At 43.5% G+C, this 26,547-nt stretch overlaps 1 protein-coding gene across 4 annotated transcripts; it reads left to right on the top strand.

Annotated features, from left to right (window-relative positions):
- The first annotated feature begins 1,302 nt into the window (after positions 1-1,302).
- On the top strand, positions 1,303-26,547 carry abcg1 (ATP binding cassette subfamily G member 1). Of its 4 annotated transcripts, none has more exons than XM_088921782.1 (15): positions 1,303-1,586; positions 2,684-2,927; positions 15,237-15,354; positions 15,747-15,879; positions 16,394-16,444; positions 16,755-16,900; positions 17,557-17,680; positions 18,435-18,549; positions 19,132-19,280; positions 19,658-19,759; positions 20,868-21,036; positions 21,521-21,621; positions 22,146-22,304; positions 22,880-22,998; positions 23,523-26,547. In XM_088921782.1, the coding sequence occupies exons 1-15, from the start codon at positions 1,524-1,526 to the stop codon at positions 23,749-23,751; spliced, it is 2,022 nt and encodes a 673-aa protein (XP_088777908.1). In that variant the 5' UTR covers positions 1,303-1,523; the 3' UTR covers positions 23,752-26,547. The 4 variants fall into 4 exon arrangements, with proteins under 4 accessions (XP_088777908.1, XP_088777912.1, XP_088777909.1 ...); XM_088921783.1 differs by having other exon boundaries at positions 1,369-1,467; XM_088921784.1 differs by lacking the exon at positions 1,303-1,586 and adding an exon at positions 1,634-1,668.

Here is a 26,547-nt window from a genome sequence, read left to right as displayed (position 1 = left end):
TTGTGGGTCTAGGCGTCAACGTGACTTAAATAGACTTCTCTCTAGCTGTTACATATGGTGACATTTTCCAAATTCCATAATTCGCATGGGCCTATCAGGTGACAAGTTTAATTAACGCTCATCTCAATGTCAGACTAGACACTGGGCAGCAGAGGATTAGCAGTTCAGAATAATCTGTTTCTGTGCTTGAGGCGGAGACAGCTGTTCCCCGCCCTGGGCCGCTGGACCGCTGTGTCTCCTGGTGTGTGCTCCAGCCCAGATCCTCATCACGGGATACTCGATTTCAGTTTTCTGTGAGAGGCGGGTTTTAAAATTTGTTTTCAGCTCTCGGATCGCGGAATGGGATTTGGAATTGGTGTCAACTCTCCACTCTGAAATGTAACCAACTGGTTTGCAGACGGAATAACAGTTCCTTGTTGGAGCATTTGGAACTTGTTCACACTCCCTTCTGCGTTTGTTCGTGATTACTGTTCACTATGAACAGGCGTTTGATCAGAAATAACCAGGACAGTTTGTCGAGGAGAGGCCGCTTACAGGTCACTATGCTGACGCTTTGGAACATGCGTCTGAAGTTGTATTTTGAAAGAATAGTTTTTCAGGTCTAATTCCAGAAACAGTTAAATAAAAATGTAAAGGAGCAAGCAGATCAAATAAAGGTCAATCTGTGCTGGTTATTTAGGGCGCAGATGGAAAAAAAACAGCTGACATAGCGGTGCCTCCACTTAAAGCACTCTGTATTACGAGAGGAAACAGTAACGCCCAGCAAAAAGTTAACGTCACGCTGCTTTGCACTGCCTCATTTGTTTATTGTTTCACTGCTATTCTCTGAAAAAAATGCTACTCTTGCAAAATTCAATGCGACTATTTTAAAGTCTTTATACAGGCCAGGCGCGTTTTCCCGTCGTAACTATTAACATACACTAGCGTCACTTCCAAACGCAAACACGATTTTGACGATCACTGTGAAACCTCACACACACACAAAACATTTCTATTAACAACTAAAGATACTTAAAAAAATAAAATTTAATTTATCAAGGGGGGTTTCGGCTGGATGACCCGTTGCCTTAAGAACTATCTCACATAGCTCTCCTCAACACACACGCAACTTTTCTCCAAGACAGGACCCCGCTGTGAACACCACCATTCTGACTGGGTGCAGCTCTAGGTATGATCTCGCCCATCAGAGCCTGGACTTGGGCTCCAGGACCGGGACGGTCCGACGGCAGACGAGCCCCTCCTGCCCAGCGCCAGCAGCCCAGTCACCGGCCAGGATAGGCCTGACGTCACGGTATAAACCCCGCGGCAGGTTGTCCGCTTGTAAACAATAACACAGGGACTTCATGCGGGTTTGAGGAGAGAGACGGAGGAGTCACAGCCGATCCGCATCCCAGACCGGAGGCTATTCCCCGCAGAGAAATTAATCCGAAATCGCAGGGACCGCGGAAACGGCGCCCTCATGCACAAGTAGGCTGGAGCGCAATAAAAACCGAGGCATCACCGATTTCACGAGTATCTAAGGAATGGCATGTCTGATGGCTGCCTTTTCAGTTAACAGCACAGCGGTCACGAACTCCATCATCATGGTGAGAATGAAGTTTACCTCATTTACTATGCCTCCGGTCGGCTAAGAGACAGGACCGTAGTTCTAATGCGTCTTCGCTGCAGGTGCGGTAACAGAAAAATTGGCGATTGCCTGTCTCACAAAATCATCACCACCGGTTTAGGGCACTGTTTGCTGTGCTTTGTAAATGTCTGTATTTAGCAATTTGGGGCATTTTGCGAGTAATGACGTGCAAATAGAGTGTAATTCCTGTATTTATGAAGTTCGTATAAAAACGGAGCTGTATGTTCTGCAGCGATGCCTTAAATAGCTCACCTGTGCTGTAGCTGAAGTAGAAGAATGAACTCGAGTAACCCATCCTTTCGTCAGCCTTTCATGGCAAATATTTCTCTTTCCTTCATTTACTCAAAAATAATTTATTTTGATTTTACCCGGATTAATGCGTAATTCGGGCTATTCAAGGGGCTGTATTTTAAGAGTCCGATGGCATACTATTAAAACATCGCCATTGTTTTGTATATATTTACCCATGCTCATATTTGTTCATCAGTGCATTTGTTATTTTCATTTTGATCAGTTTGACTGCACACGTAAAAGCGTGTGTCCGGCTGGGAACATGTATTTACCACACTGTATTACGTATGAACAGATCCCTACCGACATAGTGTATATAGCTCTATAACATCAGCTAGTCATCATCAGATGGTGACAAATCCTAAACTCGGGGTCTTATTTAGAAAAATCAGGAGAATGAGTTCTGTACATTAAACGGATTCCGTGTCTTTGCGCAAGAGTAAACTTTGCCCGATAGTAACCCCTCGCCTTCTGCGGCTGCGAGGGGATTATTGGGGTCTTGTTTCTGAGCATGCACACTCCTGGGCTGCATCAGATAACACGGAGAGGTTTCATGGGAGAACCTCAAACGAAAATCACCCCTTTACCTCGAAGAAACCATAATCCGTCATGCCCAGGTGTAACACCCTGGATGGAACAGTGTACATACGCGGGTGATAAATCAGCACCTCTCAGTAGGCTACACATCGGTGTTCTGCTCATTGTCAGGCAGTTACTGTACAGTGTCACTGTTGGTTAGTCTTGCCCTTCTCGTTTTCTCATCAGAACACCAGCGGCCCGCCCGATCTGATGCTGGACGCCAGGGCCGTGTGCGTGTCCGTGGACGAGGTGGTGTCGAACGGCTCGGGCGGCCAGCGAGCGCCCCTGCTTCACGGACACCTGAAGAAGGTAGACAACAGCCTGACCGAGGCGCAGCGCTTCTCTTACCTGCCGCGGAGGCCCGCGGTCAGCATCGAGTTCAAAGACCTGTCTTACTCTGTGCCCGAGGGGCAGTGGTGGAGGAAGAAAGGTAAATGCGCCGATCCGAGACCAGCAGCTCCTCCTGCCTGTCCCTGGACCTCACCCTGAATACTCGCCATTGTGCTCACGTCCGCTGCGAGACCTGGGCTCACACCGATTTGCACCATTAGTTTATTAGCTCACGTGTTGAAAAAGTAGTTATTGGCGGACTAAGACCGGAAAGCAAAAGCGGTATTAGTGAAAGAGAAATCATTCTATTGTAGCTAAACAAGGCATTTTTTATGTGTACTGCTTGATCAAAGTGTGTCAGCCCCTACAAAGCTACCAGAAGCACAATTTGTAGATTAATCGGCTTTAGAAATACCCAGTCTCATTAACGGGAAACTGAGAAAGTAGCTGTTAGTTCTCAACGAGTCCAGTGCTTGCACACACAGTTTTTAAACCTCTTTGAGCACACAGAAGAAAGAATTATATCCAAGCCTTTTGACAAGTCTTTGAACTATAGTTGGTTCTGTTGATTGTAAGTGAGCTACTGTGTCTTAAGAAACTGAAATCAGCCCACTGAACAATAAGACGTGAGAGTGGGTTGTGTAGCTTTTCTACATTTGCCTTTCAGCTGTGTGAAGATGTTTTGGTTTGATTTAACATGAAAGAATGCTAAACTGATTGGGTTGCAAAGGTATCCGTTGTCAAGGTGTTTTGAACCTTTTAAAATATCCCCAACTGAGGCAAAACAGAATGTTTCAAACCTGGTTTTAAGAAAGAGATGTCATGCCCTTTCAGCACAACATTTATTGTCTATGTATCGTTTGATGAAACAGCTTCAATGGATTGCATAAGATTTCCATGTGCACTGAACATGATCACAAAAACATTATGCAATTGCAATTTTGAATTCAAAGCTAGTACGTGCATGTTAGATAATTCTGTCTAAAGACGGATTTTAAAGGTTGTGCTGCAGAAATAGCTTTCAGCTAGATCCTGTTGTTGCTTATATTTCATGTAGTATGTCATGTGGAATTTAATATCTAATTGAGAGCAGGGACACAGATTGTTAATATCTCAGCCTTTTAGAAAAGACGACAGCCTTAAAGATAGGCATATCCATGTCCCAGCTGGCCTCCAGAAACCTCTCCCATCTCACATCTGCAAGTCAGATGTGGTTTGTAAAATATATCTTCATTAAACTGTTTTTTAAATCATAACCTTACAAAAGACATATTCCTCACATTCCTGCCTTTAAGATGTTTGTTGAATTCAGATAAGGTCTTTCAAGGGACTTGTGAATTAATGAAGATAACTGAAAGTTTGATGGAGTTAGGGTCACTTTTTGACTGTGTTCAAAAGACAGGTCGGTCCCTTGTCGTGTTGGTCATGTGTGAGATGTCCCATAAATACGAAAACTGTATTATATAATGTTTTCCTCAGTTTCCCACTACTAACTGTTTAAGGCAAAGTCAAACCGATGACATCTGGCACTGCTGCATTCATTCATTCACGTTCTGTTTAGCTCCTGTGCTTTTAACTCGCGTGATTTGTTTTAATGCGTCACGTTTGGTACATTTGTGTGTGCAATCTTAGTTTCTCATTATGTAGGACACGCTCTACCTGGAGTCGGGCCCTGTGAAATGTACAATGTGTGAGCATCTACCTTCATTTGGTTCAGATAGCGTTGTCTCTCTAGTATAGTGGAGAAAACACCCGATATATTGACATAACCGCACCGCTGCTGTCATCTGCTGCTGCTCTTCGTCTCTTTGCAGTGTGGCCTTTTCAGCGTGAACCAGCACACTTGGGTGCGGAGAAGCTCCTTACAGGGAGCTGGATGAGCTCAGCCAAGCAGATTTACCAACAGGAATAATGCCTATTTAGCCAAGGAGTAATTCTCCTTCGAGTGACTTTGATTCTGAACTAGATCAGATTACCCAGATACCGTCACACTTGGTCCTGAACCCATGGATATTTTCCTGCACTTCTCTGATTTCACCAGCTTTGTGTGCCCCGCTTGGTCTTGAGTGACATAATAACTTCTTTTGAGATGCCTGAGTGACAGAGGCGTCTTTACAGTTTCATCGCCCAATAGACTGAAGCCCCTTACTGTTCTGAGTGCACTGAGCCAAGCTCTCCAAATGATCACATCGGTGTAACAGATGCCTTGTAGCTCCACAGATTGAGCTTTGAGAGACATCGTGTTTATTTTTTTTATTCATTCCATTTTTATCTTTACCCATTTTTAATCACAGTGTTTACAATTGCAAGTTGCAAACAATTTAATTGTAGGTTTACAGTAGACGTGACACCTGATCAAATTTATAAATACATGCTGGTGCTCTCCTAGTTGTGTCCTGTTATTATTTTGATATTGTTTTGAGGCATTTTGAATTAACTGAGTATTATCTCTGAACAGATTCTACTGCCATTGACATACTGGACAAAAATGGTGTCTGTGTGAAAAGGTTTTATTTCTATTTCATTACGTAGCTCACTTCTTCGCAGTTCTCCAGTGCTGTTTTTCACAGTTGATAGTCACAGGGTGTTTTAAACTCTGGAGCGTTATAGCTCTATTCACAGCCTCCCACAGATGTCGGGGGAAAAAAATGAATTTCGAAAATCCAGTCTGAAGAAGGGTTTCTTGAGAGTAAGTTACATAGGGTTTTTGCTGATGGAGAGGTTGTGAGAGTTGTGACAGTATCCAGCTATCAGGGAATTTGCACTAAAACGCAATTTCCTTCATGTGTAGTTCTTAAAGAACTGCTGAAGTGGACAACATGCAGTGGTGTGATGAGAAGCTCATGGGTATTTCCTGCTTCCTGTGCCGTAGTCAGCAGTGGGACTGGAGGCCTGCTGCCGGCCCTGGGTGAATGGGCTGTGCTGTCAGAGAGCTTCAGCTCATTTGAATCGTTTGAGTTCCCAATGGCTGAGTTCGGCGTAGTGTAGAGGAGTCTGAGATCGTTTTTCTTTGCTGCCAGCTGTGGTAACTCAATATTAATGAGTGTTGACAAGCCATCTCCATTTCATCGACATGAAGGGCAGTGCCGGCGCCCATCCACTTGGGTGGCACTAAATAATGAAAGGAGTAAACCCAGTGCTGAACTGGCAGTGCCAGCCTCCACGCCACTGTGCCAGCACTTGTTCAGGGGCATTTGTTCATATTGCTATATCAAAAGACTCAAATTAATGTTTCAAAAATATCTTCCATGGAGATTCGTGGGAGCATTGCAAATTTCTGAACCTGGCATTCAGTTGTCGCTTTCTTGCGCCTTTCTATGCTGTCACCTAAGAGAAACTCCGTAAACATGCTGAAATTAACACCCAGAGCTTGGTTTCTCTTTCATTCTTTGTAATAATGCAGTTGCAGATGCATTTTCATGAAGACCGGTTAGTTAAAATCATGCTTTGATTTGGACGGAGAGGTGTACGACGTCCAGCCACTACTGCCCTGGGTGCTTCACTGACCGCTCCCTCTCCATTCTGGTGACCATTAACTGGGTCTAAAGGGACCTCTACAGCAGGTGAAAATGTGCGAACTGACTCTTCCTGAGAACACCGGCCGAGTGCTCCTTGTTCCTAAAGTCACCAAAACAATGATAAATAACCAATAGCAAACAGGATACTGAAACACTTTCCAGTGTGTACTCAGAGTATTTTCTGTTCCTGTTACACAACTGTTGAACTGGGTCAGAGCCTCGTTCTGCGTTCTGGGGTATTATCACCGTGCTGATGTAGGAAGAGATGATGGAGGATCGGCCAAACCGAATGAACCTAACCCTAACCCTAACCCCAATTAAGACACTTCCCAGGCAATAAACAGTGAATTTTAAAAAGCAAAAATGCCCCCTTCCCCCTCCCCTCAGCCCCATTCTCCGGCCTGTTCCAGCATTTCTTGTAACCCACAAGACAAAGCAGATGGAAAAGCTTCATCTCTTCAGAGCAGGTGTGCTGCTGCAAAGCACTGCATCAGCAGCTCCCAGCCGGTTACTGCCGGTCAACAAACTCTAGTAACCCCTTCACAGGCAGGCGGGGCCAGGAGAGACTCAGGTTCTGATTGGCTCTTTCGTTGCTAGGATAGATGTGGGATGCTGAGAGGAGGAAAGATGGACCTGTGCAATGTTTCGTCTCTGTGTTATTTTACAGCATCACAAGGAAAGTAGGTCTCATAGCTCGTGGCTGTTTTTTTTTTGTCCATTTTGTATGTGCTTTGTTAGGAGCTTTGCATGCTGGGGCTGTTTCAGCAAGGACTTTTTTATGACACTTTCAAAGCTGTGAGCTCTTGCATAAACAGAAATGGTTATTTTTACATCTGTGCAAATGTTGAGAAACACTTTCTGTAGTCTGTGAAATAGAGAGCAGACTACAAATATTTAGTAAAACTAATAAGGACACTCACTGGCGAAATATGTACTTCTTTTTAATATTTACTACAGACTTAACAAGAAACCCCACACAATATTTGAACATTTTTGTTGTGGCATGAATTTTTTCTGGCAGCTTAGCCTAAAACAGTTCCTAATTTTAAAATGCGGTTTTACATAAGTGCTTTCAAAACATTATTTTTTTAAAGCAGCTTTTTGTACTAAGCTGAATGGTTAGTAGCTATAGTAGACCCAGTTTTACATTCCAGTGTAGCAGCCTAGTTTTTGATAGATCTGTCCACTTATTTACTATTGCACAGTATGTTGTGCACATAATGGGCTACATAGATCTGTTAGGAGTATCTTCATCACTGTCTCTCTGATGGACTACAGCTGAGGAATGGAGGCCCATTCCAAATTCATGAGACTTGTGTGCTTTCACAGATCACAGCTGCTTCTTTTTAGTTCAGATCATACAAGGGAAAAGAAAAGTGTCAGCTACTGTGAACACTGAACATAATGTGGATGGCTAGTGCTACTTTAGCAGAGTTAGAGTTAGTCTAGTGAGAGCTTCTGTCACTCTGCTTGAGCTGAGAAATGGCATGGGGTTTAGAATAACACTTTGAACGCCTGTTGAAAGCATGAATTGGTTACTCCTGTAATATGCAGAGGAATCCTGGAAGGGGTGCTCACTCTTTCCTGCAGAGTTCCTTGCTGAAGTATTACTGGTGCTTTTAGTAAGCTGATATGGAAGTCGGGAAAGTTCACCGAGGCCACGTCAGTAAATGAGAAACACATGACTGCGATTGTGTCACCTTGCATAAACTCCAGGATTAATAACTAGCTCATTCTGTATAATGTTCCTAAGTGTTGCTTTTGAAGCGTGCCCCAAGCTTAATGCCCTGCGACTTAGGCCGGCCTAAGCTGCTCTTCTCCGCGATTGCTCAAAATAGCCTTTAGAAACTGCGTTGGGGTTTGCTGTTTGCCGTTGAATAACCTTTGCCAAGCTGTTGAAAGCAAAAACGTGGCACATTTTATCAGATAATGTGGGATCCTAGCTTTGACAGGGGAGCAATCTGAGAGGTGCTAGGCTCCTATACTCGTTAACTGCAGCTCGGAGAGATGGACACCTTGCCAATTACAGACTAGTGGAAAGTAGCCAAGTGCAGAAAGCAAGGGCATTCCTTGCTTGGACAACTCCCAGCAGTCTTCTTTTAGCCAAAAAGACTGTTGTAATGCTGTGAGCTGGAATCTCTTCATTGCTGTGTTTGTTAACTGAATACATGACATGGTCCGATGTCAAGCTCTCGGAAGACCCAGACGTTGTTACATTGTTGAATTTGTTTTAACGTCAGTGTTCTTGATATGAGAGGCAATCTGAGATCATGCCACAGTTATAAAGGAGACAAAAATGACGTGTTTTATAGTTTCATTGGTGTCAGCTGAGTACGAACATCAGAATGGTTCCACCTGAAATGGTGCCATTTGGCCCATCTTGCCTGTTAGTTAATAGTTATGAGTTAATTCTCATCTAGTATGTCTCATCTAGCTGTTTCCTGAAAGAAGCCAGAGCATCGGCTTCATCAGCATGGCTGGGTAGTTTATTCTTGACTCTCTTAAGCCTTACTGGTGCACATCTGCACCTCATTTTTTTAATGTATGTTGTACGTAATAATAAACGTAATGCACTTGGGCAGCACGGTAGTGTTTGGCCATAATCGTGTATCTCTGTAATTTAAATGTGTTGGCATGTTTAAATAAAATTCCTACAGCTTTCAACAACTGATGGCCTTCGACCACTCTGCTAGTGCGTCAGAGTGCATCTTTTCCAGAAGGGAGAAATGCTGTCTCTCAAAGTGACATGCCGGTTTGGGTCACACAGTCATTGAGCTGAACGATCGCTCCTGGGGGTGGCTACGTTGCCACGCTGAAGCAGCAGCGAATGTCTCGGTGAAGATTCACAAAACAGAAATCCAGGAAGGCCTGAAACAAATTGAATTTATCTCAGGAAATATTTTAAATTTGCCACAGCAGTGAGAGTGGTTTTGAATTGGAGGGGCACGTGTGTCAGGTGGGACAGTTTTATTTGTGCTATTATGTTTTTAAGGAGATAGGAAGATGGGGGTTTGGTTAATTACGGCTGTCAAGGCCTTCAGAGTATAGCTCAGCCCTTCCTACAGGTGTACCAGCTGTGCCAGTTCTGGGCTGAGGTGCAATCTCTCTGCATTTTCTCTGGAGTTAACTGGTATACAAAGCACTGGCGAATAAATGGAGGCTCCTCTTCTGTTGTGTAATAACCGGTGTTTGGCACAGTATGATTGACAACATCCTTTCTGTCAAAGCTTGAGTGAGTGATGCTGTCAGACCTCGTGTGATTTCAAGATTAGCCCTGAAGCTCTGCTATTCTGTGTGCACCAATTAAAGATACAAACCTACAAAACTAAAGCCTTGCAACTCCATTGACACTAAATTTAAAAAAAAACATCCCTTCGATTGCTTTTATTAATTGAGTGTTCGGTTTATCATGTATGTGGGTTTTGCATGGCTACGTATCGGCTGATGTACTGTTGGATGGGCCGTACTCCTGAGTCTCATTCCTACCCCTCCTGATAGCTGCACTTCCAAATCCTGGTAACACCTTAGTTAGCACAATCAGCCTTCGTTCCTTCTGAGACAGAAAAGAAGCCCAGTTGCCTTATTGAACGATGCTCTGTATGTCTTGTTCTGCTTATTGGAGAGCAATAAGTATGCATCTCCTCTGAAACCCTAAACAGACCATCACTGGACTGCAGCCTTCTTTTGCATCATAAGTTCATGTTAGCAGGACTCCAGTCCAGATTCAGGGGAAATGCATCCTCTTGTGGGAACTGGGGAGAAAACTGACTGTGAACATAAGATAAGACAAATACAAGGCTAAACTCTAGCTAGTGTAGGAGTGGAAACAGTGAGTTAGGGCTGGATTAGATTTTCGAATATGCATCTTAGCATAAAGCATAGAAATATCTAGAATATAATAGAGGCAGACGTTTTTATTACATACACAAGGCAATTTAAGGAAAGTTAACTTGTCATAGTGCGCCAGAACGCTCACCACACATCAGCTATTAGTGGGGAGGAGAGCAGGGTGACGAAGCCAGTTCAGATATGGGGATTATTAGGAGACCATGACTGGTAAAGGCCAATGGGAAATTTGGCCAGGATGCGGGGGTAAGACCCCTACTCTTTTCGAGAAACGCCCTGGGATTTTTAATGACCACAGAGAGTCAGGAGCTCGGTTTAATGTCTCATCCGAAAGACGGCGCCCACTACAGTATAGTGTCCCCGTCACTATACTGGGGCATTAGGACCCACATGGACCGCAGGTGAGCACCCCCCGCTGGCTCCACTAACACCTCTTCCAGCAGCAACCTTAGTTTTTCCCATCCAGGTACTGACCAGGCTCACACCTGCTGAGCTCCAGTGGGCTGCCAGTTGTGAGATGCAGGGTGATATGGCTGCTGGCCAGCAAATATAAACGTTTTGGCTTTAGTCTTACGTGCTCTGATTTTTCCACTCTGATATGATGGTGATTTGAATCTGTAGGACTCTGTGTGATGCATCTGCCAGGCTGTGCTGTCAGGTTTCAGTGGTGCTGGAAAACTGCGCTCGTGGTGAGGCAGCAGTCCGCCATTGAGACGATGCTCTGTGGTAGTCTGAGTGGGGAGCTTCCTGGTCCATCCCTGCAGTTAAAAAAAGACAAACGACAAGAAAAAAGACAAAAGACCTTTTCTTTGCCTGAAATGTAGAATGGGCAGCTGAGTGGCAGGAAGAGAGGTGGTGGAGCTCAGCTGGACTGTCCCTGTGGTGGAGGACATGGACATCTGCTGTAACAATGGACAGTGCTGCTCTGCTGATGTGCTTAGTCCAGCTGTTCATTTCCTCCTTTGTTTCTGAGCTCTGTTGTGGGCCAGCGTGTGACCCATATGTGGGGCTTCAACACCTTCTTATGCCAGTGCTGTTCCAAATCACAAAATGCTGAAATGGTTATGGGCTACGCAGAAGAAATAGAGATAAAGTATTATTCTTTGCAGTTCAGGGTGCATTTTGAAGGGAGAATATACAGCAAACTGCCCACCATGTTGTTGAAGCCGATACCCTGATATCTTTCAAGAAGCAACTGGATAAGATTGTTTGATCAATAAGCTCCCTAATGGGCTAGATGGGTTGAATGGCTTCCTCTTGTTTGAAATCCTTCTGTTTATTTCTCTTTTCCCACTGTCAGGGAACCTAAAAATCAGCTTTATCTCCAGAGCCAATGGGATGGAAAATGCTGAAGAAGAATCATTGAGTTCTGTAGAATATATTTTCAACTCCAGGCTTTTGCAAAAGAAAACAGATGGTTTTTCACTGCTGAAGACCTTAGGGAACACAGCTTCCTCAGTATGCGTTAAGTGCAATTAAACAATTTCCATACTGGGATTAATAATTTCACTTTACAGACTGTGGTATGACTACATAGCTGTTAGACGCATTACCTAATTTTCTCTACTCTCTAGCAAAGTGTTGCTCCATTAATTGTTTGTCATGCTGTAGTGCTTTGGAGTCTTCAAGCTTTTTTCCAATGTAAATGCGTGTAATGGACATTTTCACTCGCAGTCAAGATGGTATCTGTGAAGTCAATGTCAATGAACATGATGCTGTTCTCAGGCACCCATTCCACCCTAGAGCTTAGAGACTGATCTGTGTTGTAGTGATACAGCAACACCTTGCTGATGTAACACACCTGCATTGAGTCTGCCTTGGGCTAAACCTTGAAGCTCATCTTTGTATTGGGCTCTGACAATGAAACATACCTTTCTACTGGCATTATGCTGTCAAAGATGTGTGGGCTGGGGCAGAAATGGAGGCACTCGCTGTCATTCTTCCCTTTGCAGTAAGTGGTACAGTCAAGGCTTTTCTCACTTGTTAAGCTGTGTTTTGTAACTGCCTTGTGCATTCTGTGCATTTTTCTGCAGTGCTAACAAATGAAGAGGACCTTACAGACGTGCACCGCCAGGGTCTTTGTGTTTTCTCTTTGGAGACGCGGTGTAAGAAAATGCAGACAGCCTAGGAAAGATTAATCCTGTGATCATTCTGTTTGCTTTTGCCTTTGCAAGGGTCTGTTCTACAGCCAAACCAGTTGTGCCACCATCCGGACATGACAGACATGGCCCACGTTTCCACCTTTTTGTCTTTTAGAAATCTGCGTTTCTATGAGTATCACCTCTGCCGTAGAGAACCACCCCTGGTAGTTCAAGGTTGTCCTGCTCAGGTTGGAGAAGGGTGAGGGAATGCTTGGCAAACAAATACTGTATTGCCGCAGGAACTACAGGGGCATCAATGAACAAAGTCATTTACTGGATTAAATAAATAGTTCCATTTAAAGAATGGCTAGCCAGAAGGCACTTTTGTAAAAAAGCTGCCAAATATGACAATGAGCAATCCTCATTTCATAACCTTTGTGTATACTCTACAAATCGCATCTTCCTGAAATGTTCATTATTAATCCAGTTTCCCGGGAGAAAAAAATCCACTTAGCATAAAAGAGATGAGCTGTGCATTTCGACAGTTACTCATACAATAAAACATAAAACATGCTGGGGACAGACATAGCTTAATTGCATGAACTGGGGGTCAAACTGATCCTTGAAGATTAGCGCTAACATTGCATAATGGTATTGGAATTTACCTGGTTGGTGGTTTGCAGGTCTTTTGTTTCAACAGAGAGCAATATGATTTAGTGTGAGTGAAATGCACAACGGAAGCAGAGAATATAACTGATGTTAATAATATGGAACAGTCTGCTTAGGATGTAGACATTCAAGATGTCAATAGAATTAAACAGGTCTTTGACATATTATGCTGCACTATAGTCATTTATTTTGATCTGTTGCTTCTGTTGTCTATTGTGCAAATAATGATAGCAACATAGTTCCAAATGATTTCTAGAGGATCTGTACAGACAGTATGCATTTGATTGACGGAGGATGTGCTTATCCTTTTCAGTAACACAACCTTAGTTTCCAGCTGTAGCAGTCAAATCTGCTGTTCTGGAAAAAACGTATTTCAAATGTCATGTTATTGCCATGACCTTCATTGTTTGCCCCAGTGCATGACCCCACTTGTCAGATAACCTGAGTTTGCCCTTTGCTTTTATGAAATAGTATGAAAAGGTCTTGAAATCTAGTCTTTAACAACCAGCTTTTCAGTCGTGAAGTTTATATCATGCTGCCAAGAGTGGATCATACTGCCAAGAGTGGATGTTCCTGCAGAGCCAGGCTGAGTTGCATTTGTTTAAGCTAGGTAACTAATACAACAAATGCACCACTTTAGGAAGAACGAACTGTTTAATGATCAGAAAGCTGGTCAGCTACCAAAAAAGCTTATGATTGCAGTGTCCCACTTTTTGTAAAGATAAAATATTTTTTCTGTAAAAGTTGTGTTTATATATAATGACATATACAGAAAGAAACCGGTTTCCAAAACCGTATCTACGCATTAGTTATGCTCTTTTATTCCCTATATATTACATCTAATTAAAGAATGCTCCAAAATAATTGGATAAATTAATAATACTCTTCTCCTGGTCTGCGGGACGACTATTCCAAGCGCCCATGTTTGAGGAAGGTGTAAAAAACTACCTTCCTCTATTTGAGTAGTTTTTGCTGAAACGGCTTTTCGGATCTCCGTCATTCATCAGTGCTGCCCTGCGCTGCCTGCTATGCGGCTCACCTGTCCGTCTGTAGAGCAGGTGCTTTAACGGGCTGAGATGCGTCTTAGGTGTTCCCTGAGATAAGCCTGTGAGACCGCAGTGAGAATAAATCTCCATCGAAAAGGACAGGAGAGGTCGGAGATATTTGTGTATCGCTCTGACAGATTATAGTGAAAATCCAATTAGGCTGGGAACTACTGCAGTCACCGGGATTAATGTTGTGCAGCATGCATTAGTCAAATCGCAGGTTACTGTTGGTCATCTCAGCCTGCATTGGCCCTCTGTATGTGAAGGACGCAAGCTTCCTGTTTTACAAACCGAACAGAGCTCTGCAAACTGTTCTGTCTGGGAGGTTTGGGATATCACTGCTGTTATTTTATCTGAAGATCAAACTATATATATACTTAGTGGCTCTTGTGGAGCATGTTGTCGTGACTTTTATAATCTGCAAAGGAAGTGTTGTGAAAAAAATAAAAGATATAGACAACATTTAGCATGTTTAGATATAGACAACAGGAAGCATTTGCAACGTGCTGAATACACCAGTAGTTATGTAATTAATTTGATGTCATATTCTGTACATTTTATGTAATTTTGAGTGCAATGGAAATTTGCTGTGTAGTTTACTAGATAAACAGCAGATTTAAGTGAATAGTAGCGTTCTGTGCAATGTGATCAATATGTCTATACAGACATTGCTGAAATAACCTTTGTGCTGTAATGCATTTTTTTTCTGGCAGTTTGACCTCTTTTAGCTACAGTAAATGCAAAAGTAATGAGTAAGTAAATAAAATTGAATTAGGAAAAAATGCTGCACCGTTTGATGTATGCCCTCTGTACCAATGATGTTTATATTGTGTTTTTTAAAGGATGTTTTTGTGGTTCTCTTAAGCACAAAGCTGATTTTTCTGCAACTACAAACATGTCTTTCAGTCTAAATGTCGAAGTAAATTTGAGACTTCTTTGGGGTACATTTTTTTCACGGTTGTATTGAAGGCAAATTTGGGAGATGAGGCCTGAATTAAAGAATACATTTAAATTAGCTGACGGGCGAGTCCAAACGTGGACGTGAAGAGAAAGTGGGTAATCCAGAGGCTACAGAAACCACACAAGCCCTTTCACATGGTGTAGGTGTTGACAACAGATGCTCCATTTACTGGAACAAAGAGACACTGTCATGGGACAGACACTCCAGCAGGTACTGAGTGGACTTCGGTTCCCATTCCTCTTTAATAAAGGGCCGACTCTTCACTCCAGTTTCTGTTGTCTGTTTCAGGATATAAGACCCTGCTGAAAGGCATCTCTGGGAACTTCAGCAGCGGAGGCCTGGTGGCAATCATGGGGCCTTCAGGGGCCGGGAAGTCCACTCTCATGAACATCCTGGCTGGCTACAGGTCAGTACAGCAGACAGAAGAGGTCCAGCTAGCTGGTTGTACTAGTTTGTACAATTAAAATGAGCATGTTCAATTTGATAAGTGCACACTGACAAAATAAGAATATGTAATGTGTTGCCAAATGCTGGTATCATAACATACAGCAACACATAGACTAATACTTGTCCTTTCATTCTCAACCCATGGATGTAGGCTTGTTGTTTGAATGCAAGAGATTGTTTCTGTTTTTGAAGTGAAAGGATATAAAGTATTTTAAGGACTCGCCTGACAGCTCCTTGTTGGTCCGATGTGAAGGAAGTGCTAGTTTCCGTTCCCTCCACATGGCTGCGGAGTCTTGAAGTGTCCCTCGGAAGCGGGGAGGTTTTCCTGATCTCTCCTCCGCCGTCTCGCAGGGAAACCGGGATGAAGGGTGAGATCCTGATCAACGGGCAGCCCCGTGACCTCCGATCCTTCCGGAAGGTGTCGTGCTACATTATGCAGGACGACATGCTGCTCCCACACCTGACAGTGCAGGAGGCCATGATGGTGAGCTGGCAGGGGGGTGTGGGGCGTCACTGGGGCTCACACCCCTCACGCGCGTCTGCCTGCTCACACACAGACTTCGCTGAAGCTGTTACCCTGGTTTCCCTCTGGAAATAGCTGAGCTCTTCACCACATTTAGCTACCAGCTGGGCTAGATGGGCTGAATGGTCTCCTCTTGTTTGTAACTGTTCTTACCTCATGTTCAGGTTTTTGGTTTGTTTGAGCTGTGGCTAATGTTATCTGTGCTTTAATTAGACACGTCGCTTTTTTACCATGATTTCCACAAGGATTCACTCATACCTTGCTGATATGTTTTAAGTTTTTAAATACAAGGCATCATCATTTTGCACATCGATAACTATGTTTGAAGGGTTTAGCACGTGGTAACGACAATTGCAATTATACTCTAAGGCTCCTGGAGCTGAGGGCTTCATTCACTTGGGAGAAATAAAGCGTTTTGTGTGCAAAACATCCCACACCCTGGGTTCATAACTGTTTTCATGCCCCGACCCTCCAGGTATCTGCTAACCTCAAACTTCAAGAGAAAGATGAAGGCCGAAGAGAGATGGTAAGAGCTCCTGTGTGGCTGAATATGACTTTACCGCAAAGTCCTTGACATGAAATCTTATAGCGTTGAGAAAGCTGGTGCACCACTCTTATAGATTTTCAATGCTAGTACCTGTACTAGTTTTCAATACCATTAGGGATCTGCCAAGTCTGTATTTGATATAAGACATTGACATTAATTAGTTTTGAATGTCCAAGTAAGCCCCTGGTCTTCGTCCGGCCTGTCACTGTGGACACAGAGCAGCAGGAGGTTCAGGACGCTGTTGACCTCGGCAGCTGTTTTTTGTTGACGCTGGTCCTTGGTGTGGCAGGTGAAAGAGATCCTGACAGCTCTGGGTCTGCTTGAATGTGCCAAGACGCGGACGGCCAACCTGTCCGGAGGGCAGAGGAAGCGGCTGGCCATTGCCCTGGAGCTGATCAATAACCCACCAGTGATGTTCTTCGACGAGCCCACTAGGTCAGTTTGCTCTGCTCTTGAGGTCTTGGGACACACTGGAAGATACATGGAAATAATAGCATGCAATTGCCCACTCATAAAAACACAAGTCCTTTATTAAGAACTGCATTTATGCTGCACAGTAGTGCATGTGGTTTATTTATATCAATTTTCATAAGAGTTATTAGAAGACAGAAACGCGTTCCAATAAGAGGCACTTGTAAGGCCATCATGATGTCAGCTGGCTCTACCCTCCTGCTTCAATTGGAGCTCAGAAATGAAAGTTGAGGGGTACATCGTACCCCAGATTGTGCTGCTCAGTTAACCTATGGGCCTCGTATAAATACACGTTTTTTTTCCCAGCGTTTACTGCTGTGCATCACTCCTGCACCACAGGAAGTGACTTCCCTCACTGCTGAATAAATTAATCCAAGATCACAAGACAGCTAAGTCTATACCATCACCTTCTGGAGTTTCAACAGGAGTGTCTCTGTTGTCTGTGGTTTGAAGAGGACTTTGTTGTCTAAAACAGTGATTCTAGAACCCTAGAGAGGGGCAGTTTTATCAGTAGATGAGTACTGGGTATTAACAGCGGATAGTGGATTCATTTTGCTACGCAGGAAATGTGCTGTTTCATATCACCAAGAGTGTTCCTCTGTCTTCCCCCATGTCTGCAGCGGTCTGGACAGCTCCTCGTGTTTCCAGGTCGTCTCCCTCCTGAAAGCTCTGGCGCAGGGAGGCCGAACCATCATCTGTACCATCCACCAGCCCAGTGCCAAGCTCTTCGAGCTGTTCGACAAGGTATTGCAGCCACAGCTCTTCTGTAACCACTGTGATCACTGGAGCGCCACTGGGTTTCAAGCAGAACCACACCCTGAATTTCTCAAACCAGTAATTAAATCTCAGTAACAAAATAATGTAGTTGAGGGTATCTCAAAACTCGACACATTCAGAATTAAGCACAAAATCGTGAACTTTGTGAAAGTACTTTATGTCACTGCGTTGTCACAAACCCCTGGTCTCGCCCCGGGCGAGAATTATTGCAAATTGCGACATGAAGCAGCCCTTCCTGCTCAGTAGTTACTGTAATGACTGATGTAATATAACCTATGACCGAATAAGTACAGGTGGTGTAGCAGATGTTTCACTGCAGAAATGTTTCAACGTGATGTGCATGCAGAGTTAACAAGTAAGTTGTATTTGTTGGCAAAACCATATCAAAATCAAGAATAATATTCCTATTGGATTAAAAGAGATGTATTCACAAGCCTGCTTGTTTACAGTGGCCCAGTTCATGTCACCTAAAGTTTTGATGGCTGAGATTCATTGTTCTGACAATATGGTACTGTGCATACCTTGAAATTTAATCTATTTTGTGATGTAAATTGGAGGTTTTACATGTTACTGTGTACATTTTGCTTTTATTGTGGTTTGAAGTGCACTCATTAATGCCGATTCTTTCTAACCCAGAAATATAAAAATAGCGTTGCGGTTCCCTTTCAGTCATCCACAGTCAGGATGGTGTTATTCATTAATTCATCTGTCTGATCTCCAGCTATATGTCCTGAGCCATGGGCAATGCATTTACCAGGGAAAGGTGTCCAGTCTGGTCCCATACCTCAGGGAGCTTGGACTGAACTGCCCCACCTACCACAACCCTGCGGACTTCGGTAAGAATCTCTCCGGTCCTTTTATGTGCTGCGGGGCCTGTGACGTGTACTGTACGTTTCTTAAACCTTTTAAACCTTTCTAGTTAAAACAATGATGTGAAGCATATGCATAAAATAAAATTAAATTTTCAAGCACGTTTTTACTTTTTTCTGTAATTACTCATAAGTCTTTCAGGGAGCTTAAAGTATGGCCGTTTTTTAAAAAAAACATTTATGTTAATTGTATTCGATTTGTTTGGGGAAAAAAACATCTATTAATTTTGTAAAAGTATTAATATCTTACATACAATTACATCATAAGACCACCATTAACTTGATAATGACCCGTGCCTTTAAACTCTGAATATACAATGCAGGCGGTCATGCTATTAAAGAAATTACAAATGGAAATAACGGTCACCGTCGTCTGCAACGTCAGGTACTGTTGGGTCCGTGCTTTCTTTCATTTAATGCAAGAGGGAGCAAACATCCATTCAAATCTTTCTTAAACCCCCTCTGCTTCCCGGGCTGATGTGTTGGCCCCTTGTGTGACTCCAGCAGAGCCTCCTCCTTGTGACTGCTCTCTGTCCCTGTTGTGTGCAGTGATGGAGGTGGCGTCGGGGGAATACGGAGACCAGACCTCTCGGCTGGTGAAGGCTGTGCAGGACAGGAAGTGTGAGAAGGACTACAAGGCTGAGCTCAGTGGGGACGGGTCTCTCCACCCCTTCCTCTGGCAGAAACCCTCTGAGGAGGTAACGGCCAGTGGGGAGGATGGGTGGAGGTGTCGGATTTTGTCCAAGACTTTTTTCCATGACACAAAAAGTATCATTTGAAGTTAAAAGAAAGCACGGCTGTTGTGAACTATGAGAAAGAGAACCTATCACTAACCAGAAGACCCATCTGCTATTCTGCCCACAAAAAACAACTTCTTTACACCGATTTATTAATCGGTTGAATAAAGTGCTTTGCCATCATGATAAAGCTCAGGTAGAAAAATAACCAGCTGTCATGGGCCTGTTCTCTGCATGATATTTTCTAATGTCCTTATGAGTGAGATCAGAGACTTTAATGCGGATGTTATCCAGTCTCAGGCTGGGTTTAGTTCAGCTTTACTGTCTTGTCCCCCCAGGATTCCTTCTCCACAGAGGGCTGCCACAGTTTCTCAGCCAGCTGTCTGACTCAGTTCTGCATCCTGTTCAAGAGGACCTTTCTGAGCATCATGAGAGACTCGGTAAGGAAGGAGCCATGTGCTGAGGGATTAGCAGATGCCCTGGTATATTCAGATGTCAGATGGCGTTTCCTAATGTCTGAGGTGTTTACCAAAGATAGCACATGATAGATAGATAAGACTTTATTAATCCCGTAGGGAAATTGATGAGGACGGGCGGGTTAAATTCTTCATTTCCAAAATTGATCCCGTATTAGGAGACTTTGTCCTTTAGTCAGTTTTACAGCTGGAGTTGTCTCCTTTTGTCTCTAGCCTTTGTATATTCTCATCGAATATTTAAAATCTAAATAAGAAGAAGAAGGACGTCTTGAGAAGGACGTGCCATGCGGAGAAAAATGAAATAGAGGGACATTTCTTCTGTCCATCCCGAACAAGAACATTATGAGAATCTCATTTCTCCATCTGGACTTACTTAACAGCTTCTCTCAGAATCCAGTGTGGGTTCAGTCCCTCAAATCCCTCAATGGCTGACATGGATTTTGTCAATGCCAGTAGTTTGTCAGGGGTGTTGGACTGTCAATTTCAGTAAAAATGCAGAAAGCAACACCAACCTCTCTAATTAAGATTCTTTGACTTGAAAAGGGCGTTGTATTCGTGAACCAGAAGGAACTCTGGAAGACCCTCTTGATGTGTGGATGTCCTCCACAATTTATTTCAACATATGCATGCAGTAATCCTCACTAATATATCCCTCAGTGTCAGAGCCCTTTGACGTCCAGACAGGAGTCAAGCAACAATGTACCATCATTCCAAATCCCTTATCAATATTTTTTAGTACTGCAATGGTAAATTACTTAACCTGCAGTGATTCAAGGATACCTAATGAATTTTATATTCATATTTTTTTACTTTAAATCCTATTACTTTCGATTGCCACTTCTTAGTAATAAGTAAATAAGGTTTTACTCTTGGGTAGACAGTGTAGCTCACTGAAATAAATGCCAGCTTTGTTGGAAAGAAAAAAAAGGCTATGCATCATTTTCCCCCAAGGGTTGTTATTTAGCTGTGGCCTGCAGGTGTGGTAGAAGAAAGGATTCAGCTGAAGTAGGTGACGTCTGTGCGAGTCGCGTGTGGCTGACTGTCTCTTGGTGCGGCTTGTCATGTCTGCCAGGTCCTGACGCACTTGCGCATCACGTCTCACATCGGCATCGGCATCCTCATCGGCCTGCTGTACCTGGGAATCGGCAACGAGGCCAAGAAAGTGCTGAGCAACTCGGGGTTCCTGTTCTTCTCGATGCTGTTCCTCATGTTCGCTGCGCTCATGCCCACTGTGTTGACCTGTGAGTGCAACTGCAGGCTCTGCTCTACCTCGGTGCTCAGCGTTAACACAAGAGCTTCACACAGATTTAACACCAACCACAGCAAAGACGGAGCAAAGATCGAGATCATTCATGCCAGCTGAAGCCAGACGGATGAATTCAATCTCTTAATCAGCTTGAGCTGTGCATTTTTCATCTAATTAGGTGGAAAATACTTGAAAATGCATTCGGACTCGGGGTAAAGTCCTTTCCGTTCATTTCAGTTCAGACGAAGGTCACGCATTCCTAAAACGCAAGTGTTGGAAGAGGCTTACAGCACGTGAACCATTTTTCATTCAATTGATTGGTAGCGGTGGTGAAGACAGAGAATAATAAAGCAAAAAATAGAAAATCCAATGTATATTTCAAAGCAATAGAAAGCAGCACCATTCCCTGTTTGATTGAAACACACGTTATTCTGCGCGCTATTGACTTTATTCTCCCTTTTGTCCGTTTCTTTATTTAGTTCCCTTGGAGATGGGGGTGTTTCTCAGAGAACACCTGAACTATTGGTACAGCCTTAAGGCCTACTATCTTGCTAAAACCATGGCTGATGTGCCCTTCCAGGTGAGCCTCGCCTTTCTCGCCCCGTCAGATTGTAACCATTTCCCGAAGGATGAGTACTGTTCCCGAAACCTGTGATGGTGTGCTGTAGTATGTGTTTATGATTGTTAGTATGATTGCTATTCATAACATGAGATTATTACAGAAGATGTAAGTACCCCCCACTCACCAAAAAACACAGGGAGATGGAAACATTATAAAGTGCTCGTAATTTCAACAGTCCTCAAAATGTAGCTTTTGTCAAAAGAGGTGTTCGGTTTTGAACCGTGTAATATCAGGCTTTAAAAACTGTTCTCCCTATACAGTCTGTGGTGCAACTTAGACTCAGTAATACAAACTGAAACTATTCATCATAAATCTTTTCTCCATTACAAAAGTTCAAGAAGTACTAGCACTGTACATACTTCTAGTATGTAGTACATACCTAGTACACACAGTAATATGTTAAAGAAAGTAGAAGCTCTTTTTGTTTTTCCTGCTGGAGATCACAGCTTTCCTGAGAGCTGCGGGGAATGTCTTTCCTCTAGATAATATTTCCAGTGGCGTACTGCAGCATAGTGTACTGGATGACTTCGCAGCCCTCCGACGCCCTTAGATTTATCCTCTTCTCCGCACTGGGGACCATGACCTCACTGGTGGCGCAGTCTCTGGGGCTGCTGATAGGAGCTGCTTCTACGTCTCTGCAGGTAACCCGCCGCAGCACGGGCTGTCGACCAGGCGAGGGCGAGAGCACCGGGAGAGTGGTGTCCTGCTGATTCAATCATTAGGAGCCCCATTATTCAGGATTATTCAGGACACCGTCAGGATTCTCAGTGGCGGCACAATATGGGCTTAACCTGTTGTATTTAAAATAAAAATGCAAAACGTTGTAGGGAGCAGTAGTTCAGGTAGGGAGTTGCATCAGCACGCGCAGGCTGCAAAGGAACAAGTAATAGGTTTATTCCATGCTGAAAAAAAGAAGAAAGAAAACACAACGTTTCGGCCGTGGAGCCTTCCTCAGGTGAAGAAGGCTCCATGGCCGAAACGTTGTATTTTCTTTCTTCTTTTTTTCAGCATGGAATAAACCTATTACCTGTCCCGGTGAAGGAAGTAGTTGAGTACTCCCCCCCGAAAAGGGAGGGAGTGTTTCGGCACCAGGGGTGGAAGTTCGACACAGACCCTGTGCCCAGCAGTGTCCTGCAGCTTGTGCAGCAGCAGTGAGGAACAGCTCACCAGGAGTTTTCATCCCCAGGACCAACGTCTTCCCCTTTTATTCCTGAAGGTGGCGACATTCATTGGTCCAGTGACTGCCATCCCTGTACTCCTGTTCTCTGGTTTCTTTGTGAGTTTCGACACTATTCCCAAATACCTCCAGTGGATGTCCTACATTTCCTATGTCAGGTGAGAGACCTAGTGTGAATTAAGGGTGGAAGTAGAGATGAATGTTTTAGCCTTGTCTGAACAGCTGTTACTCATTCTGTAATTCAGTTATGCTGACCTATTCCTTACTCAAACTACTCAGTTTTTGAGATATGCTATGCCCATACTTTTCCCCTGCTCATAAAAAAAGCCATAAATGTCCAAGGCTTCACATAACATCAATCATTAAGTTGTCAAGTGAGTATCTGATCCAAAGCTTTGGTCCAGCAGTGCTGCTCTGCCTTCAGTTTTAGTCAATTGACAGTGGAGGAGTTGAAACATCAGGGAGGTGTAAGTTTGCTTTGTGCATCACATCTATGTCTTCAGTTGTCTTCTGTCTTGCTTCCTGCTATCAGTCCAGCATTGCACATCTTTGCTGTCAAAACAGTCCGCCCCCTTTGCTTTTCAATGGTGCACGTGCTGTAGTTGTCAAAAGCCCGAACCTGCCTGAGCCCTGTTCCCGTGGCTGTCGGTAACACAAGCCTGCCGTCCCGTGTCCTGCGTAGATACGGCTTCGAGGGGGTCATCTTGTCTATCTACGGGCTGGACCGCGAGGACCTGCACTGCGACCAAGACGACACCTGCCACTTTCAGAAATCGGAGGCCATCCTCAAGGAGCTCGACGTGGAGAACGCCCAGCTGTACCTGGACTTCCTCGTGCTGGGAATCTTCTTCGTCTCCCTCCGTGTCATCGCCTACTTCGTGCTGCGCTACAAGATCAGCGCGGAGAGGTAGAGCGGGCGGGCCGACGCGGGAGGAGGACTGGGGACAGCCGCCGTGCTGCAGCGAAGAGACGGACTGCTGTCACTGCGCTGAGGCGCAGAGCTGGGGGACAGGCGCTGGAGAGGCGTGTCTGTGTGTGAGGCCAGGTCGAGCACAGTCACGCTGGGGACAGCTGTGTGGGTGGGCTCTGTTCCAGGTGTTAGCAGAGCTCCCTCGCCAAGTGCCCCAGCTTCGCAGTCAAGTGGGAAACCTTTACATCCACAAGGGGTTTGTTTCACTCAGATAAAAAAAATATATATAGACATTGAAAACTAACATTTCAATTGCTGTTGTACCGTATTTATGTTAGATATTTTTCAATAATGTATTAAATTATCATTTTAAAGATGTTTTTTTCTGATCAAAACTGCTTATTTCGAGTTTTCAAATTAATTTTGCTATAGGAAGAGTTATATGCCTCAATCCTGCACCTTCATCAGTTACGAGCGCTGTTCACTTGAAGTAAAGACTATTTTAAATAGTCAGGCTACAACGATGGGCTGTAGTGCTGATGTGGGCAACTTTTGTCTTCAATACATAAAATAAGAATGTGCAGTGTCCCAGTGGGTACTGGAGCTGTGTTAATGTTAAGCTCTTTTCTTTGATTCATTGTACAGCATCTTGTCAAGAAAGACAATGATGTTTAAAAATCGCTTTTCAAGAACTCTGAATTCAGTCATCAGCCAGTCTGTATTTCTGTTAACTGTACAGCCATCCTGCTGGAGATTTTCAGGTGACTTAAGGTTAACATGAGCTGAACTTTGACAGGAGCTGGTCTTCTTATTTCAGGATATTACTAGGCAGACATGTAGTAGAGTATCTTCAAGAAGATACATCTGCACTTGTTTTGTATGAGGTCTTATTTTTTCAATTAAAAAGAATTGTAAATTAAATTGATATTTAATAGCTAGGATGAGGTCTTGCTGTTCTCCCAGAGAAGTGTTCCAGCTCTGCTGCAGGAGGCCCAGGCTTTCTGATGCCCAGGCTGAGGGAGCAGTGGCCTGGGAGTCGATTATATGCCCCCCTCCGCTGCCTGAGCTCCCCCCCCCAACTCTGTGCTGCGCTGGGGGCTCCAGTGTTTCCTGTCTGGAGCCTGATGCTACTGTCAGTGTCAGTGGGGGAGCAGGGGCTCAGCAGGCTGTGCTGCAGGTGAGACATTGACCTCCTTCACATCCTGTTCTTCGAAGTTCTTGGCAAGTCTTGTTCCTGTGAAAGTGAGCCGTGTGCAGGTTGACTTTCATGGAGGAGTCTGTCAAAAACAGGGTTATGTGACTGAACAAAAACTAAACTTTTCTTAAGGCTTCAGTTTCAGTATAATCAGACATCTACAATTATTTCGGGAAGGGGGGGACAATGTACAGGATAGTTGTGATTATAAATAATTATTAAGGCCTGTTGAGTGCTGTCTTCTCCTTTGTTCTCAGAGTCAGTCTGTTTTCTGAGGCACAGAAATGTACTGAGAGCGGACCGTCTCACTGGGCTGCTTCAGACTGGCGTCTAGGTTTTACAGAACTGTTATGGTGTTTTAAATTGAATGCATGTTGATGCATTACATTTATTGATCTCCTTCCTCTGTATTGTATAAGCAAGGTCTTTTCGCAAGCAAAGCAGCTAATAGTGGTCTCTTGATGAGTTTTCGTTTCCCTTTAGAAAAGGGTGAAGAATGTTGCCATTTCTTAATTGAACAGTGATACAATATGTGGGTGATTCTAATTGCCTTTAATGACCAATAGTTTCCAGACCAGTAATTTTTAAAGTAGATTTCATGTCAACACTTCATGCCGATAAACGTCTGCTTTTAAAGTATTAATTTTGTACAAAGTAACTCAAACAGTAAACACGCAGACACATTAATGGTCAGGAAGACTAAAATCACTTCAATCATCTCATCATGAATTTTTGTTTTTTTATGGAAAGGGAAGCTACAACATTATGAGGACAAAAGTTCAAGTGCCACATCTAAAACACTGAGAGATACAAATCTGTGACGGATATTATGCTAGACCTGTCCAAAAATGTATTTTCTCACTATAATAAGTCTGATTCTTGCCTACAATTAAAGAACAAGTTTTAAAATAATATTTTTGTAGGTTTAGATATATCCCGTTCTTTGAAAATTAGCTTTATAAGCTTCATGATCATGATAGTTAAATATTCTTAGCTGTTATTGAAGTCATTCACTTTCCACTTACAGATCGTCCTCATCCTCTGCTGAAATGGTGGCTTGAGTTGGATTAGTTTATGAAGGACAAGAGAAAAACATGTTTACACCAATACAATAAAGCAAAAGTCAATGCAAACCTGTTACTTTTTTAGATTAAATGTAATTGTTAATCAGTAACACTATACAGTATGTTTTTGCTCTTTCAATGTAATGCATTTTAAGTGATGGAAGATATGACCTTTTCACTTCTAGAATATTATACTTTATGCTCCTTGACTTGCACATGTGTCATTTTTACGTATCTGTAAATACAATGTTAGCAGTTTAGGGCGTGTGCTTGTTAAGTACTGAAAATCTTCCTAAACTCTTAAAGAAGCACTTTTACAAGGACGTGGAGTCTTAATTGTGCGTCATTGCCCCCCCCCCCAAAAAACACATTTATACTGTATCAGTAATAACTTTCCCAGCTTTATAGATGTTGTCTGCTTCCAGATGATCATGTGTACCTCAGCTAAAGCGAAGGGGTTTCAGGTACTAAATTCTTGTTGTCTGTACAGTAGAGGATTGTATCAACATGGAATTGAATAAAGTTGCAGTATTTTCCA

This window comes from Atractosteus spatula, chromosome 7 (genome assembly GCF_055471065.1).
Source record: "Atractosteus spatula isolate fAtrSpa1 chromosome 7, fAtrSpa1.hap1, whole genome shotgun sequence".
In the NCBI taxonomy this organism is placed as follows: Eukaryota; Metazoa; Chordata; class Actinopteri; order Semionotiformes; family Lepisosteidae; genus Atractosteus; species Atractosteus spatula.
Note: the sequence above shows the minus strand (reverse complement) of the source record. Positions and strands in the feature narration are given on the sequence as shown.

Bases quoted from the DNA above. Each gene is read 5' to 3' on its own strand.
- abcg1 (XM_088921782.1), top strand. From the start codon at position 1,524: ATGGCATGTCTGATGGCTGCCTTTTCAGTTAACAGCACAGCGGTCACG. The intron at 19,281-19,657 runs GTAACGGCCAGT...TTGTCCCCCCAG, and splicing joins GGCAGAAACCCTCTGAGGAG to GATTCCTTCTCCACAGAGGG. The intron at 22,305-22,879 runs GTAACCCGCCGC...TTATTCCTGAAG, and splicing joins CTGCTTCTACGTCTCTGCAG to GTGGCGACATTCATTGGTCC.